Consider the following 13,746-nt stretch of genomic DNA (forward strand, 5'->3'; position numbering starts at 1 on the left):
TTGGGGTTCAAGACCTCAAACAATGAAGCAAAGTATGAAACACTAATCGCAGGATTAAAGTTGACAGTAGCAATGGAAGCTGACGAGGTAATGGTTTTCTGTGACTTCCAGCTTATAGTCTACCAGGCAACAGGGGAATATGTAGCCCGAGATGAGAGGATGTTAGCCTATGTAAAGGAAGTGGGCAGACTGGTAGCCTTTTTTCAAAATTGCCGATTACAGCAGGTTAACCGAGATGACAATAGCCATGCTTATGCTCTGGCCAACTTGGCTAGTGCAATGAAGCCTAGAGAGGCAAGAATGATAATGGTTGATTACTTGTCAGGTCCAAGCATAGAACCACTGAACACAGAGCGTGAAGCAATGTGTATGGAGATAGGACCAAGTTGGATGGATGCAATAATAGTATTCCTTAGAGATGGAAAGCTACCAGATGACCGTAAAGAAGCACACAAGATTAGACTGAAGTCGACAAGATTCAGTTTGACAGCAGAAGGACATGTCTACAAAAGATCTTTTACTGGACCCCTTCTGAGGTGTGTGCATCCTGCACAGGTTGAAGATTTTATGTACGAGATACATGAAGGGGTATATGGAAGCCACGCTGGGGGCAGGTCACTTGCTCATAGGGCCATTACTCAGGGGTACTAGTGGCCTTACATGCAGAAAGATGCTGAAGCCTATGTCAAGAAGTGTGAGAAGTGCCAGAGGTTTGCACCTTTGATACATCAACCAGCAGCAGACTTGAACCCAGTGTCCAGTCCTTGGCCATTCACCCAATGGGGCATGGATCTTGTTGGAAAACTGCCCCCAAGCAACTGGACAAAGGAAGTACCTGCTGGTAGCAACAGATTACTTCACCAAGTGGGTAGAAGCGGAACCCCTTGCAAAGATTCGAGACGTTGATGTGAAGAACTTCATCTAGAAGAACATCATCACCAGGTTTGGGATTTCAAGAACAATAATAGCTGACAATGGTACACAGTTTGATGGTAAACTAATCAAGAGCTTCTGTGCAAAGTACAAAATCAAGAACTATTACTCTACCCCAAGTTTCCCTAGAGTAATGGTTAAGTAGAAGCCTTCAATAAAGTTATATTGGATGGGATCAAGAAGAGGCTGCAAGCAGCAAAGGGAAAGTGGGTGAATGAGTTGCCCAGTGTACTCTGGGCATATTGGACTACACCGAGAAGATCAACTAGGGAGTCCTCATTTGCCATGGCTTATGGCACAGAAGCAGTCATTCCACTGGAAGTCGGCATCCCAAGGATCAGAACCCAAAGAGTAGAAAATTGGACCAATAAGGCATTCTTGGCCCGAGATCTAGACTTGCTAGAAGAAAGAAGAGAGAAAATAACAATTCAGCTGGGAGCATACCAGAAACAGCTTGCCAGGGCTTATAATAAGAAGATCAACCCAAGAGAGTTCCAAGTTGGTGACCTCGTCCTGAGAAAGGTCGTCGGCAACAAGAAGGATCCCAGAGAGGGAAAGTTTGGCCTGAATTTGAAGGGACCCTATAAAATCATCTCGATCTTGGGCAACGGGGAATATCGGCTTGAGGATAGTGAAGGCAAAGAGTTGCCAAGACCCTGGAATACTTGCAATCTGAAGTTTTTCTATCATTAGATTTTCTTGTTTTTTTAAGCTTTCTTTTGTTTTGTTATTAGCCGAAGTAATAATAAAGTTTTAAGCTTGATTTTTTAACTTGTGCAGTATGACTGATAAGATACTTGACGATGTTTCTGACTGAAACATGACGAATAACTTAAACTTATTATATGGCAGAGTTTCTACTTGCATATAATAGAGTTGAACTAAGTTAGCAATATTTCTCATTGAAATATGACGAATAACTTAGGTTTATTATATGACAGAGTTTCTACTTGCATATAATAGAGTTGAACTAAGTTGGTGATGTTTCTGATTGAAACATGACGAATAACTTAGAATTATTATATGGCAGAGTTGAACTTGCATATAATAGAGTTGAACTAAGTTGCATTAACCTGAACTGGTCATATCAGCAGAATCAGACACAGATTAAAGTTAAGTGCATGTCAGTCAGATTAACAAAAAGGCCGAGGTCGACAACCTCGGCCAATCTTGTTTTGAATCTAACCTTGGCGACAAGGTCAAAGTCACATACTTAATGAGAACCTAAGTGGAACTTAAGTTCACATTAGGGGGCAGAGGGCTAGAGAATGATGCGTAGGAGTTGGTTTAACACTTGTTGAAATTTTAAGAAAAATTTACAAGTTGAAGTTAAGTCGAGGTCATGTTAGAAGAGGTTGGTTTAACACTCGTTGAAATTATGAGAAATATTTTCAAGTGTTAGGTCAAAACCGAGGCAAATTGTTAGTGGGTATAGCCGAAGTATTTCACACCGAGAAGATTACACAGTTAAGGTGTACGTTGAAGACATGTAAATGATTCTAAGTAAAGTAACATACAAGACAGCAAAAGGAAGACAAATATTCAATCGCATTGAAAAAAGAAATTAGAGAATGCATTTAGATAAGGAAAAAATACACGTCGGCCTGACATTAAAGAGTAAATTGTTCAGATTACAAAAGTAGCACGTCGGCCGAAATAAAGCTTACATTGTTTCAAAAGTATGAAAAAGTACAAGAAGTAAATAAACTAGACTATTCGACATCATTAGCTGGTTGGGTTTGGAGCTCAGAGGACATTTGGGAATTCTTCTCGGCGGCCTTCTCAGCCGCGAGCTTGGCGTCGATCTCTTTAAGAGTCTGGTCGACACTCTTGTCAGTGATAGGCGCGTCCGATGTTGTCCTTTCAGGAGTGGCATCCTTGGCGACCTCACTCTCCTCATCCTGAGACAAGTCCACGAGTTGCTTATTCAGAGTAGGGGACTTGGCCCCAGCAGCTTCCTTCTTCTTCCTGACCAAAGCTTTCTCCTCGGATTCAGAATCGTCTTCAGATTGGCTCAAAGTTGGGGGGAATGGTAGGGGGAGGTCGCTAGCATTCTTGAGGGGGGAGTCCTCGGGGACATCTAGCTTTTTGAGGGCAGCCATCCAACCAAGGGTGAAAACCTTGTTGCATGCCTGCTTCACTTGTTTTTTCTAGTCCTCCTTGATGTCGGCCGCCCCCCCAGCGTACACCTTTTCATCGATGGCCTTGATCTTGGCCTCTTTTTTGGCCAGGGCATCTTGAAGCTCTTTTTGAGCCTCAACCATCTTTGCTTCGGCCTTTTTCTTTTCAACTGCAAAGACCTTGGCAATGGCCTCTGCAGCGTCAGCCTTTCCCTCGGCATTGTCCTAAGCCTTCTTGGCTGCCTCGGCCTGATCTGTCAAGCCCTTCAGTTTGCCCTCAGCCTTGTTAAGGGCCTTCTGCAAGCTTGTAGCCTCCTTGGTTTTATTTGCTAACTCCTTGTTGATGGCAAAGGCTTGCATTACGAAGGAGTGGACGTGCTGGATCGCCTAGAAGAAATGGACAGGACAAAAGTCAGTAACATTTTCTAAGTATGAGAAATAAAGAAAGTAAAGTACCAAGTATTAGGGGCTTACTTGTACGGAATGCTACAGCTTTAGAGCGAAATTTTCGTATTCGCTCATTTCGGTGTTACGGTTGAGATCGTTGGGAAGGAGCAAAGCCGTAGAGAGGGCAATGCCGACTTCGAGGTTAGTCGCGCTGTCGCCAACTCTGACCGGTTTGTCCTTAATTGTAATGCGGGGAGCCCAGGGGACATTAGATTTCATAGAGCCCGAGGTTGTTGCTGATTCAGACCTTGGCCTCTTCGACCGAGTTGATTGGGATGGTTCGGCCTCGGCAGGCCTCTTCTCAGCAGCGGAGGGGGTCTTCTCGCTCTCAGCCAATTTTAAAATGGGCAAAGGATCCTCAGTGTCAATCTGAGTCACCGTTGCCTTAGGCTGGGCCTTCTTCAGTCTTTTGGACTTTGGCTTTGGTTGAGGCTGGGATTGTGATGGTTGAACGTTGATAGTATCAGGGATGTCGGCTAGAAGATCGTCTGCAACTACTTTCTTGCGACCCATCTTGACAGTAATTTCAGTTCGGCGTCGGCATTTACGTTGATATGGAGGGATCAGATATGGAGCCGAGTTTGATGGCTACTCAACTAGATCAGAAGTTGATCCCTGATCTGGCCGAGGGGATAAAGTTGCTGGTGGAGTTATGGCGGAAGGAGGAGACTTGCTCTTCTTCTTCGGGGTGTCAGGAAGAACCAACTTGTAAGTCGGGATGTAGTTGAGTAACAAAGGAGCTCTCCGCCTCTGAACTGGCAAATCCAACAGCTTCTTCAAGTCCTTGCTGGGGAAAAAGGACTTACGAAAGTCATTTGGTGGTTGTGGAAGAGCTGCACAAAAAACAAACGTTAGAACATATAGAAAGAACAAAGTATTAAAAACTTGGAAAAAATGTAACACTTGGCTCTTACCATTACCCTCTACGAATACTGTTTGGCTAAGAGGATAGAGGTGAAGGTCCTCCTCTGGAGTGAACTCCCAATTGCCCGAGGCAATGAAGTAATCATTCTCGGCTCCCTTGTTGGAGTCTGGGAGGTTGGCAACAAGTTTGTATTCGGTGGACCTCAGTTTGAGGTAGTAGATGTAGCCTTTTTCTAACTTGAGGCCACACATGGTGTAGCAGTATTAGATGCCGGCTAAAGTTACCCTAGCGTTCTCTTTTTTGGCTAAGGCTATTTTGTCGTTGATAACTCGGTAAGAGTTTATGGCGAGCTGTATTGGGTTCAATTTGTAGTAATGGAGGATTTCTCGGAAAAGGATGTCAAGTGGAAACCTAAGTCCACACTCTATGAAAGCTACAACTGGGAAGGGTATGGAGTCAACTGTGGGCATAATGGAATCATCCTCTCCCGCTAACCTAAGATGAACGTCAGCCGGGATAGAAAACTCCTACCTAAAGTATTCTAATTTAGTTGGGGTGTCTACCATATGCCTCCACATACCCATGATGTCGGCTTAGGGGAACGTTTTGGATTTCAGAAGGGTGTGTTTTGTAGAGGTTGGAGGGACCTCGGTGAAACCTAGAAGAATGATGGGGTCAAGAAATTTTGAGGATCTAAGTGAAGTTTGTTTCAGTTTTTCCTAAAATTCGTGGGTTCTACAACAAATCCCAAACCTAAGTCTATGTAAACAAGGACTAAATGCAAGAATCTAGAAAAAAGGCACAGAAAACAAAAACAAGAACGGTGATTCAGAATCAAGAATGATGATGAGCTATCAAGAGCACAGTGGCAAAAATCAACAAATGTATAAGCAGTGTGTGTATACTCAAGAATGGATTGGGCAGAAACGGAATCATGAAACAAACATGCTCAATACATGGTGGAATTCAAGATACAAATTAATGATCAGAGACATGAACAAGTACACAAAGGCAGTGGATACAACAGTGGAGTTCTTTGGAGTAAAACAAAAAATTGAAATAAGAGAAGTAGTGGCTTACTAGGAAGAAAATGGCCGGTGTGAAATACGCCGGTGTCAGACGGTGGCAATAAGCAAAGAAGTGCAATGAAAGCCTCGCTGAAGGGGGAGAGTGAAACTGGTTGCAGAAAGCTTCGCGAAAGCAGCAATAAAGGATTGAGAGAGAAAGTTTGAATGAGAACGAAGATACAAAAGTGAAAAGACGGAGAGAGAGGGAAGTAATTTTGTTGAAATGCGGAATGGCAACAAAAAAACAATTATGGTGCCTAGGACGACATGCTTGTCAGACGGCGCATGCACGAGCAATGCGACTTAATGGCGCGTGTCAGGCACGGCTCAGTGGGGGAAAGACGCGTGGCAGAAACAATTGAAATACTGTGCGTAATAGCTCATACGCATGTTAAAACTCTTGGAGTTCTTGATTTAATGGAACAGGACCTCGGCTAGGAGGGCGATCTCGGCTAGGAAACTTGAACAAACTTGGTTATTGGTTCTGAAGTATTGATGAAAACAGACTAAGTCTTGGTCGTATTGAGCCGATGAATGGTGACCTCGGTAATGGAGGACAAGGCAAGCTTAGCCGACATACTAAATGGAAGAAACGATAAAGGTTCCATCACCTCAGGATGCCGAGGTAATAAAACCTAGGGGGCAGTTGTGGGGACATAATTTTTGAGTGACAACACGTGGCCGAGGTGGCACCAAAGTACCAGCCGAGGTGCCACGTGTCCTGGTCATGACGCCGAGAAGATCTCAGATAGGCTGAGGTTATTTGTGAAGATACCGGAATCCAAGATAAGTGGATAAGGGACAAGAGTCCTAGAATAAGCGAGGACTTCAGTTTGGATAAAGATAAGACTCTTAGAGAGTTTATCCCAATCCTACCGGGAGTCCAAGATTAGCAGTAATCCAAAAACCATTGAAATCAGGCTTCTATTGGGATTAGGTCAGTGTTGGCTATAAAAGAGAGGCACCCTCATGGGTCTAAGGTACGCTTTTGTATTCTGAATAGTGAGTTACGCACTTTTGCTATCTTTGAGAGATAACTGACTTGATCGTCGGAGTGCCCCCGGGTGGACGAACCACCGCCGGAATCTTTTCTTTTTGACAGGTCGTTCGGGCTTAATCTATTCTGCCAGTGTTCTCCAGCTAAGTACCTATTTGGCAGTGTGATTGGAAATTGATACACACAATCACCATCCTACCATGATTGCCTGCTTAAAAAAAAAAAAAAAAAAACCACCGTCCTGCTTGTTATGTTTGTTACCTTGATGAACTTTAGGTCTTTGTCCCGCCCTCTTGATGTTCTAAGGAACTAAGGCCATGTTTGTTTGGATGGACATGAGCTTAGGATTGGACTAATAGTCTAAGAAAATTATTAATCCGTTGTTTGGTTAAAAAATTAAAATACGGATTAACAATCCTTTCGGATATGATGTCCCCCATTTGATGGACTATTCAATCCCACAAAAAAGTGTGGGATATAAATTAGGAGATTAGCCAAAATCAGGACTAACTCATCAAATGACCAAATTAACCCTCACTATATATCATATTTGTTGATTATTTTATTCTACAACCTTCACTTCTTCCACATTGCTGTGATGAGATGAGAGTCTTCAAAGTTCATCGCCGAGCTTGAGCCACTAATCACTGATTTGGAGATCTGGAGCAACTGTTCATCGATTTGGATCCACCATTTGTTGATTCGTTGATCTCAACAAGGCAACTGTTCATCGATTTGGATCCACTATTTGTTGATTCACTGATCTCAACAAATTTCAGTGAGTAATTCTTTTTTTTTTGTTCCATTGATGTTCGGTTTGAATTAAGGTGCTATTACGTGGTTTGATTTGCTATGAATCTTTGTTTTACATTGGTGTTGTTATAGTGATTGCTCTTTCTCTCTCTTCATCTTCATAGATCCATATCTAGGGTTATGAGTTTTTCACTCACATTGAAATCGCAGATTTGTTGATTGTGTTCATAAATAGATTAATTTATCTTCAATACGATTATACGATACTACCATCTCCAAGTTTTTCCAGCAAATGAAAAGCTCCGATCCCTGCTTTGTAGCTACGTCCCTTCCTCAATTGCACTCTCTTTTAGTCGTCGTATTGTCGTGTTGAATCAGGTTCGTCTCTTCAAGTTGGGTTTGTGTTTTGTGACTTGTTTAATTTTTTTTTGATTGATCAATAATTGCCTGCTTCGTTATGGTTTGCACTTCAATTCACGAACTCTTTAAAAGCTATTTACGATCTGTACATGTAATCCTGTAATTCTCATCTTCTGGAAGGAGAATAGGGTAGTTAGGTGATTTTGGGTTGATACATATATATATATATATTTTTTTTTTGTTAACTCTAAGAAAAGACAAACATAGAAAGATGTATAATTGTATTTGTAATTTTTAAAATCCAATTACTCTAGTGGATTTTGATTTCAGAATATGTTTTCTAATCTTTTCTGAATCGCGCTGAATCATACGATTTACTCATTTTCCGATTCAGCAGAACGATTTGTATGTGTCTTCTCTTCCTCCCATTTAGAGGTATCAAACAAATTTTAAAGAATTAAAATAGCTTTTTTTGTGAATTCATGATGTAATAAGATATTTTCCTGAAATATCTTATTACAGATATGGTGAGAGTGAAAAGTTTCAGGTCAGATATGAGAGAAAGGACATTCTCTAAAAATGTTCAGAGGTTTCTTGTCTTCTCATGAGCTGAAATCTTATATATATGATGTGCATGCATTTATTTAGGACTTACAGAAAAGAAATGTAGCATGTTTCTGTACATTTGGAAGTTTGATCAAGAAAGAATTAAACCTCTTGTCATTGGCCTGCAATCAATTTTATTAAGTATTCGGAAATTAGAGTAACAGGTTCATAATGTGTGTGTGTGTGTGTGTGTGTGTTTGTATTCTAAATTAGTTGAAATTTCATAGTGCTAGAATCATTCAAAATAGGAGTGCCATCAAACAGAACTTTATTTCATCTATCTCTTCGCAAAAGCCATGGTTTAAATCCCAAGGCCAACAGCATGCTACTAGACTAATAGATACACCAATTGAAAAGAAAAAAGAAACTAGAAGAAATGAACTTATATAAATGAGAAGAATATGATGAAGGTGGAGGATTAAAAAATAAAGAAATGCTAAAAAAAGAAAGAGTGCAGTATTAGATTGACCACTTTTGACAAGAAGTTAAAATTCAAATACCAAAATTGCTGCTTTATCTAAATCAACTTCATCACTGGGGAAAAAGAAATGAGAAAAACCTCCAAATCTTAGTTTATCAAATACACATGTACCAGCATACTTTCTGTTTTTCATTTTTCACTAAAAATAAAGATAAATATATTTAATATTTTATGTAACGGAAAACAATAAATTTCATCAAACAACTCTTGAATGTTTTTATCATTTTCCCAATTTTTTTCCCTTCTACAAATCCAATAACTATGATTACGAAACACCAAAAGAAAACTACAGAACAACACATACAGAGTTGCTCTAAGAATTGCACATAGAATGGGAAAGAATAAAAACTGCAACTGTTGACAAAATCTTGTTAATGTTTCGTTTTTCTATCATTTCTGCCCCTCTTTCTGAACTCTCGCTTTTCCACAGAATATTGCTTTTTAATCAACAAATTATGCATTGCTGTCTTCACAGTCTCCGCTGCTGCTAAAAATACCTCCTCCACGATTGAGCCACTTCCCTGCAACTTTTCAAGCAGTTGAATTCCCCTCGGTATATCTCTATCTTCCAACACAATTGAATCAAGCTCACCAGAATCAGGATTTATTTTGCTAAAACCAGATATAGCCCTCGCACGGGCCAAAGACGTGGAATTTTTTATTTATATATATATTTTTACCTTAGAAGAAAAGATGGCCTTGTTCCTCTATGTCTTGGCACATGACCTGAAAGTACGAAAACTTAAGTTCAATTTCTTTAGGTCCGGAGAGACTGTAAGTCGACATTTCAATGATGTCCTAAAAGTTATATTGTGCCTTCAAGGCCGCTTACTTAGGACACCAAATCCCATAACACAAGCATGCACTGATCCAAGGTGGAATTGCTTCCAGGTAAATGTAGTTTGTAAAACATTTAATAAAATACATTACACATTTTTTTTTACAACTCATAATTATTACAATGTCTTTTATGTACTAGAATTGTCTTGGAGCACTTGATGGAACCTATATTAAAGTTCGTGTACCAGTGGTTTACCAAGCACGATATAGAACGCGGAAGGGGGAGATTGCTACCAATGTTCTAGGAGTTTGCTCTTAGGACATGAACTTCATATATGTGTTGCCGGGGTGGGAAGGGTCAGCTGCAGACTCTAGGGTTTTGAGGGATGCAATTAATCGACCCAATGGGTTAAGAATTCCAACTGGTAATTAATAAATAATTAACTTTGCTTGATGGAATTACTAAGTTTTATTTAATAATAGATTCTAACATATAACATCTCATACAGGGTACTACTACCTAGTAGATGCCGGGTATACAAATGGACAAGGATTCCTAGCACCTTATCGGGGCCAACGCTACCATTTGTCTGTTTGGAGAGCAGGGGCCACTCCAACTAATTATCAAGAATTTTTTAATATGAAACATGCATCAGCCCGAAATGTCATAGAAAGGTGTTTTGGTTTGTTGAAAATAAGATGGGCAATACTTCGTTGTGCATCATACTACCCCATTAGAACTCAAAATCGTATAATCACAGCATGTTGTTTGTTACACAACCTTATTCGTCGAGAGATGCCGGTTGACCCAATAGAAGAGAGGCTAAATAATGACATAGAAGATCAACCTCAATTGGGAGATGATTTTGTTGACACCGTTGAGACATCTAATGAGTGGACTGGGTGGCGGGATACACTTGTAATGCAACTATATAACAATTGGTTGGCTAGTAGGAAGGCATGACAAGGATAGTTTCAATATTTGTAAAAGTACTTGCTACAAGTATGATGTAGTTTCATTTGATTTGTAATTGGAACTTGTATTAGCTTGTGGATGTTGAACCATGTTTTGCAAAAATTGTATGGTTTTTGTTGGTGATTGCATATTCTTTAAGTGACGATATTTTTTTTTCTCATGGATTTGTTACATGCATGTATGGGTTTGAAATTTTTTGATTATTGAAATCCATTTATGTATTGACTTGTTTTGGCACATTAACAGGTTGATAATTATATAATGGAGACTAACATGCACACTTTTCTTTTTTCTTCTTTGCTAGGCATGGATAGTGAAGTGTCTAGTTCTCGTAAAAAAGTAAAGGAGAAAGTTGATCCATCAAAACCATGGCGATTATGGAGCCCACGAGAAGAGCAATGTCTTATTAATGCCTTGATGCACATTGTCAACAATGGAATGAAACAGGACAATGCCTTCAAGGCCAGCTACCTTATGAAATTAGAGGAGAAATTGTTGGAGATGCTACCCGGGACAAATCTTCGCGGCACTCCCCACATCGAATCAAAGATAAAGATATGGAAGAAGCACTACAACTGTGTAGCAGGAATGCTTGGTACTAGTGGTTTTGGATGGAATGACACCGAAAAAAGAATTGATGTTGAGAGTGATAGTGTCTGGGAAGCATATGTTCGGGTAAAATACTTTCTTTTAAGTTACTTTGTATAATTTATTAATTTTTTAATTCATTTTTCTTTAATCTTAAGTTGGAGATATTAATTGAAATTGGTTATTGTAGAGGGAGAGCGATGCGAAAAACTTACGAAACAAAAGTTTTCCGTATTTCGACTCATGGATCCACATATTTGGTAAGGATCGAGCTACGGGGGAGTTTGCTGAAGGGCCTGTTGATGCAGTTGATGCTATAAATGCTGAGGAAGAATTGTTGTTCAACAATCTTGCAGATGATGGCACATTTCTTGAACATATGGGTATTAGTAGTCATATCGGCGATGGAATAAATTGCTCCAGCTCATCAAGTCAACGACCACCTGAAAGTTCTACAAAAAAGAATGACAACAAGAAGAGGCCTAGAGGCAATGATGATGTAGTGGAAGGGTTGTCCATGATTGCTAACAAGTTGGGTGAGGTATTTTCTGCCACCAATGAAAAGCTAGATTTCATTGGTCGAAGAATGGGCTATGAACATGATCTCGCATCTAAACGGGCAAGTTTGAATGATGAACTCATTAAGTTGCCAATTGCTCTTGATGAAAGACTAGATGCTTGTGAGATCATATCACAAAGTGCTCAAAAGCTTGACATGTTCTTCAGCTTGACACATGATGACAAACTAAGGTGGGTGATGAGGTTGCTACGTAGGAGTGCTCCATGATAGACTCGTGGCTCTTTTATGTCCTTCTACGTACTTAGTTTTTTTTATTACTCTAATGCATGTAATAAGGACTTGACTTTTGGCCTTTTTTTTTTTTTGTTGAACTACTCATATTTTGCTACTTCATATTGCAATATGCTACTTGGAATGGTTATTTTGAAATGATGAATGGTAGATTTATATTTCTACAATTTCATAGTTGAATGATTTTTTATATTTTTTTGTTCGAAAAAAAAGAGAGTTAAATTTTGTTTAAATAAATGCCTTTTTGAATTTGGGCAATGAATGGTTGGATGATTAAAATAACAGGGTATATTTTTTAATGATTGTTTGTTTATATATAAATTTTATAGTTGAATGGTTTTTGATTTTTTCTATTAAAAAATAAGTGGGGGTTAAATTTTGTTCAAATAAATACTTTTTTGAATTTAAGCAATGAATGATTAGATGATTAAAATAGCAGTGTATTTTTTAAAATGGCTCCTTAAGGTATATATAAATTTTATAGTTGAATTATTTTTTATTTTTTCTATTAAAAAAAAATGGGTTAAATTTTGTTCAAATGAATCGAAATGGATGTGGAGCAACAATATGAAAATTTGCTTTTTAAAAATTATAGCTCATTTTAGTGCAAAATTTTACATTAATTATAATATGGGTATTATGGTCAATATATTGGATGTCTCATATCTTGTCATGTCCTATTCATTCAAATCCCCTTAAACAAACATTGGATTGGATAATATTTTATTAATCCCCCCTTATAATCCTAACTCAATCCAAACATAGGATAGGATACACAATCAAAGGATTCATAGTCCTAGGATTATTAGTCATTGGAATACTAATCCAACCTAATCCAGTCCGCTCAAACAAACATGGCCTAAATGGCATCCTTAGGAGGTTCCATCGTGTTGTGAACATTCCATTGATTCGTTCCAGAAAAAGATAGAAGTATAAGGTTTCTAGGAAGAAAAGTTTGATTGAAGGAGTTCAACACTTTCTATAGGCCTATTTTGTTTTTTGACCTTCTACCTTCAGTTCCCTAGCACCATTAACATTTTGCCATAATAAATTTTCACTATACGAAGAAGAATGCTGGCTCTGCTCATTCAGCGAAAGCAAAAAAAAAGTATTATTGCCTCCACCACCAACTCTTGCACAGCCGCCCACCACCACTTCAGCACAATGATTTCCAATCCACCTCTACTAGGGCCACCCTTCCACCATACAAATTGCGACAGTAGTTGGGGTTTAACTTGGCCAAGAGTAATGGCAGATGAGAATTACTTGGACAGCCTTGATCAGGATCATTGGAGTTGGTTTGTTTGGGCCTCCTCACTGTGGTTCACATATTTACAAAATAAATTCTAACATATATCATATTGTATATAATGTTATAATAAATTAACGGTTAATATTAACTTTAATTAAAAACCAAAACCAACCCACCAACTTGATATATACACAATTTGATTTGGTTCAATTCCATATTTTTCAATTTATTATATGATAGAGATTTAAGAAGGCAACAGACTAATTAAGTGAAACAAGTTGCAACCCTAGACACATACACCAACAGATTTTTTTGCCTTCTGTTTTGAGGTGGGGGTGGTTGTTACACGAAACCTCTATACAATGAAGTGCACGTGAGTCTAAAACAACGACTCTCTTACCCCAAGCACAACATAGCTAAAACTCCCACCCTCAAACTTGAGAGTTCTCGCAAAAAGCACACCCTTGGCCATGAGGCCTGTAGTACACTGCTAAATTTCTTAAACTCCAGATACGATGATAACCACCCCCTCCCCCAAATGTATATATTCCATAATCTTGTTTTGTTTGAAGAAATGATTCATTGAAAAAATACACAACTTTTATACGTATTTTTCTTTCTATCTCTATGTTATATGTACGATAGAGATAGCGATTTGTTAATCAGTTTCTCTCGATGTTGCCAACAAAGATCTACACCACTTTTTCATT

At 39.0% G+C, this 13,746-nt stretch overlaps 1 protein-coding gene across 1 annotated transcript in view; it reads left to right on the forward strand.

Moving 5' to 3' along the window:
• LOC114310206 (uncharacterized) overlaps positions 1-11,964 on the forward strand; it is a 32,442-nt gene extending 20,478 nt beyond the window's left edge. Inside the window, exons 2-3 of the mRNA XM_082867287.1 lie at positions 10,690-11,060; positions 11,164-11,964. Of these exons, the coding sequence (XP_082723413.1) occupies positions 10,690-11,060; positions 11,164-11,760 (968 nt within the window). The 3' untranslated portion in view covers positions 11,761-11,964. The remainder of the gene's footprint in view (positions 1-10,689; positions 11,061-11,163) is intronic.
• The last annotated feature ends 1,782 nt before the right edge of the window (positions 11,965-13,746 follow it).

Source organism: Camellia sinensis, chromosome 4 (assembly GCF_055761805.1).
Source record: "Camellia sinensis isolate YWXY chromosome 4, ASM5576180v1, whole genome shotgun sequence".
NCBI lineage: Eukaryota > Viridiplantae > Streptophyta > Magnoliopsida > Ericales > Theaceae > Camellia > Camellia sinensis.